The sequence below is a fragment of the Eurypyga helias genome, unplaced genomic scaffold (assembly GCF_000690775.1).
Source record: "Eurypyga helias isolate BGI_N326 unplaced genomic scaffold, ASM69077v1 scaffold39818, whole genome shotgun sequence".
NCBI lineage: Eukaryota > Metazoa > Chordata > Aves > Eurypygiformes > Eurypygidae > Eurypyga > Eurypyga helias.
This window is the reverse complement of record NW_010268297.1, coordinates 1,948-5,314: the sequence shown is the minus strand read 5'-3', so window position 1 is coordinate 5,314 and position 3,367 is coordinate 1,948. Positions and strand designations below refer to the sequence as shown.

At 54.6% G+C, this 3,367-nt stretch overlaps 1 protein-coding gene across 1 annotated transcript in view; it reads left to right on the top strand.

The window, feature by feature from the left end:
• Positions 1–39: 39 nt before the first annotated feature.
• Positions 40–3,367, top strand: part of LOC104514143 (uncharacterized protein KIAA1958-like) — a 4,966-nt gene continuing 1,638 nt past the window's right edge. The window contains exons 1-5 of the mRNA XM_010157710.1: positions 40–52; positions 289–307; positions 415–448; positions 583–651; positions 1,392–2,586. Of these exons, the coding sequence (XP_010156012.1) occupies positions 40–52; positions 289–307; positions 415–448; positions 583–651; positions 1,392–2,586 (1,330 nt within the window). The remainder of the gene's footprint in view (positions 53–288; positions 308–414; positions 449–582; positions 652–1,391; positions 2,587–3,367) is intronic.

Here is a 3,367-nt window from a genome sequence, read left to right as displayed (position 1 = left end):
ACCATTCTGTGATTCCATGATTCCTCGCTCTCTCGCGACATGTACATCGATGGTAAGTCGTGTGGCTGATGGTTCTGCTCCGATCTGCCACACAGAAACGATGGTGACGTTCCAGGCTGCTGCACAGCTTCCGAGCGGATGGGAGAAGCTCGGATTTAGCCTCTAGTAAACATAAGTAACATAGGCGAGTAATGGGGGGGTTAGGAAACCACCTCTGCGTTACTGTTTTGAAGGTCAGACGATGGCAGAACCCGAACAGCTTAAATCTTGGTACTTCTGTTTCTGCAGTTTCGCTCTCTTGGGAGAGGTAAAGGTTGCTGAGCACTGCCCGTGTTCGACGCACCGGTGCCCAACAGAACACCTCCGGAGTCCGAGGTCTAAAATTCTGGTTCCCGTGTCTCTGTTTTTGTGCAGCGCTGACAGGTACGCTGTAGATCTCATCCTGCAGGTACCGACGCGAGTCAAGCTTTCTGCGTGGGTCCGTGGAGCTCAGCGGGAGCTCACCCAAACCACGTACATGCAGCTGAGCTTCTGCTGGCCGCATGCTTTCTGATAGATGCACACGTGTGGTGATTATTTTAGGTTCTGAGAGAGAAAGAAAGAATATTCAGCCACTTATTGATCCCCTGGGAGATAGAGAACGGCAGCATGGTGAGTATTTTATCGCATCTGTGATACCATAGACCATTGTTTCTAACAGAATCAATTACAGCATGAACCCTTTTAGGTTTTTTAACAGCAAATTTTAGATATGTGGGTGCCAGGTTCACGTTTCTGTTTCTGAAAAGCATCTCACGAACAGCTTCTTTCTGTACCCGATTTCCCTTTGCCATGTCGGCAGAGGAGAGAAGTGAAAGCCCTGTTGGCTGGGAAGGGAGGCTGAGGAGCTGACTCCTGACACTTTCCCTTTCACGGAATTGTCCGTGGGTACGAGCTTGCTCGGGTCACAGGGCTCAGCCTTGGGAACAGAGCCCTGCGTGGGGTGCCCTTCCGTCAGCTGAGGCCGCTGCTGGGGTGGGTCGGTGGGACGTTTGCCCCGATCGTGCTCTGGATTTCAAGCACACGGGAGCAGCTCCTGTGGCTCAGCTGTGGGATGATAAGGTCTTAAGCTGAGCTACTCGACCAGGACTGAGAGCCTGTTGGTACTTGGATTAGCCCTAGAACAGGCTCACCATTCCGGCACCGTGCCCACAGGCTGACCTCCAGGCCTTAACGTGGCCACATTTAGTTATTAATTTTAGAGAAGGCACAAACTGGTTTTTAACGGGAATCCTTAGAGGAATTCCCGATCTACAACTGTTGCTCTATGAGGTGGGGTTGAGACACTCCCCAGAACTGCTGTTTCATGCACATCCTCTTTCACTTTGGTTACCTCCAACACCTTTTTACAGAACAAGGGCGTCGTGGACGGGAACCGCATCGACACTGGTTCGCTTCACCGGGATCTCTCCAACCTCGTGACCTGGGCACACACTCACGGCACCATCTGCAGTCACATCCCAGCCCTGGAAACTGGGCAGAGCGTGGGTCACCCTGGCAAGGAAAACTCCGTTCTTTGGATCTGCAGCGTTGGGCACGCCTATCACTGGCAGTGTGGAAGGTTATGCGTCCGGAGTGGGGAAAAGAATAAAGCTAGAGAAAAGAGAAAGTCATCAGCATCTGCGGAGGCTTTGCTGAGGGAGGCTGATTCCGAGAAGAGGCTCAGGAAGACCCCGTCCTTTGAGCGGGCTGAGGGAGATGCTGTCCGCACGGGGTCGTACGGCGGATCTCCAGGGCTCGCTCAGCGGAAAGACAACACGGTCTACGTGATCCGTAATGAACCGTCCCCTGGAAAAAATAAAAACTCCAGCAAATCCGTGAGATCGTACCGTGCAGCAGAGCAGTGCTCGCCCGTGCCCAGCGGCAGAATCAAAACCAACAGGCGTAAGGTGAACCTAGAGAGCCACAAAGAGCCGCAAAGCGTCTTGGATGAAGGAAGGTGTGCGTCCGATGGAAACGACCAAGGAGACAGAGTCAACCAGAACGTTCCGTCGGCATCCCCAGTTAAAGGCGTCGCTGAGGCAGAACTGCAGATGCATCCCATGCAGGAGGGGGCATTTAACAAGCTGACAGCCACCCAAACGCCTGGCTTTGACCCCACCGGGAAGCCACCCCCAGCTCTCGCCTGCATTCAAACCCTTGCCATCAGCAATCAGGAGAGCCTGGACAACAGCTTCTTGAGCTTGGGTTCTCTTAATCCCTCAGGATCTGCAACCGAAGCTTCTGACACATGGAATTCCTCTGGGTCAGCAACACCGAAAGAGCTTGTGAGACCTGTTCCTGTCTCCGGCACTGAAGCAAAGGCCCAGCCTGACTCACCCATCTCCATGACATTGTTAGAGTTTGAGGTCATCACGGGTATCCATCAGAAGCCCCAGCCGTGTCCTCCTGAGTGTAGCACAACGGGAATCAGCTTAAGGGAGAGCCCTACCCAAAACCCTATGGAGGAGAGTGAGCCGTCGGGATCCGGGCACGCGCCTCACTGCTCAGCCTCAGTGAGCCTCGAGAGCAACAGCGCAGACCAGCCACCTGCCTCGTCCAACAAAAGTAAGGGAGCCCGGAGTTTTGTTCCCGGCAGGGGTTGTGGGTGTGCGGGCACGTTCGATTAATCACTTTCATGAAATACTAAAGGAGGGTGGGTTCATACAGCTGCTAAAACTTGTTGTAGCAGCTGAGTACACACCTCTGATTAACCTTCTACAATGGCATGACTAGCTGGGTGGGTGAGGGGAGAGCAGTGGATGTTGTCTACCTCGACTTCAGCAAGGCTTTTGACACCGTCTCCCATAACATCCTCATGGGGAAGCTTGGGAAGCGTGGGTTGGATGAGCTGACAGTGAGGTGGATTGAGAACTGGCCAAGTGGCAGAGCTCAGAGGGTTGTGATCAGCAGTGCGGTCTAGCTGGGAGCATATGGCTAGCGGAGTTCCTCGGGGGGCAGTACTGGGCCTGGTCCTGTTGAACATCAGTGGCCTGGACGAAGGGACCAAGTCTGCTGGTGATTCCAAACTGGGAGGGGTGGCTGACAGGCTGTGCTGCTGTTCAGTGAGACCTGGACAGGCTGGAGAGGTGGACAGAGGGGAAACTAACTCATGAGGGTCAACAAGGGCAAGGGTAGGGTCCTGCCCCTGGGGAGGAATAACCCCAGGCCCCGGCACAGGCTGGGGGTGCCCTGCCGGGGAGCAGCTCTGCAGAGAAGGACCTGGGAGTGCTGGTGGGCAGCAGGTTAACCACGAGCCAGCCACTTTCCCTGTGGCCAGCAGGTCGAGGGAGGTTATCCTCCCCCTCTACTCTGCCTTAGTGAGGCCACATTGGCGTACTGTGTCCAG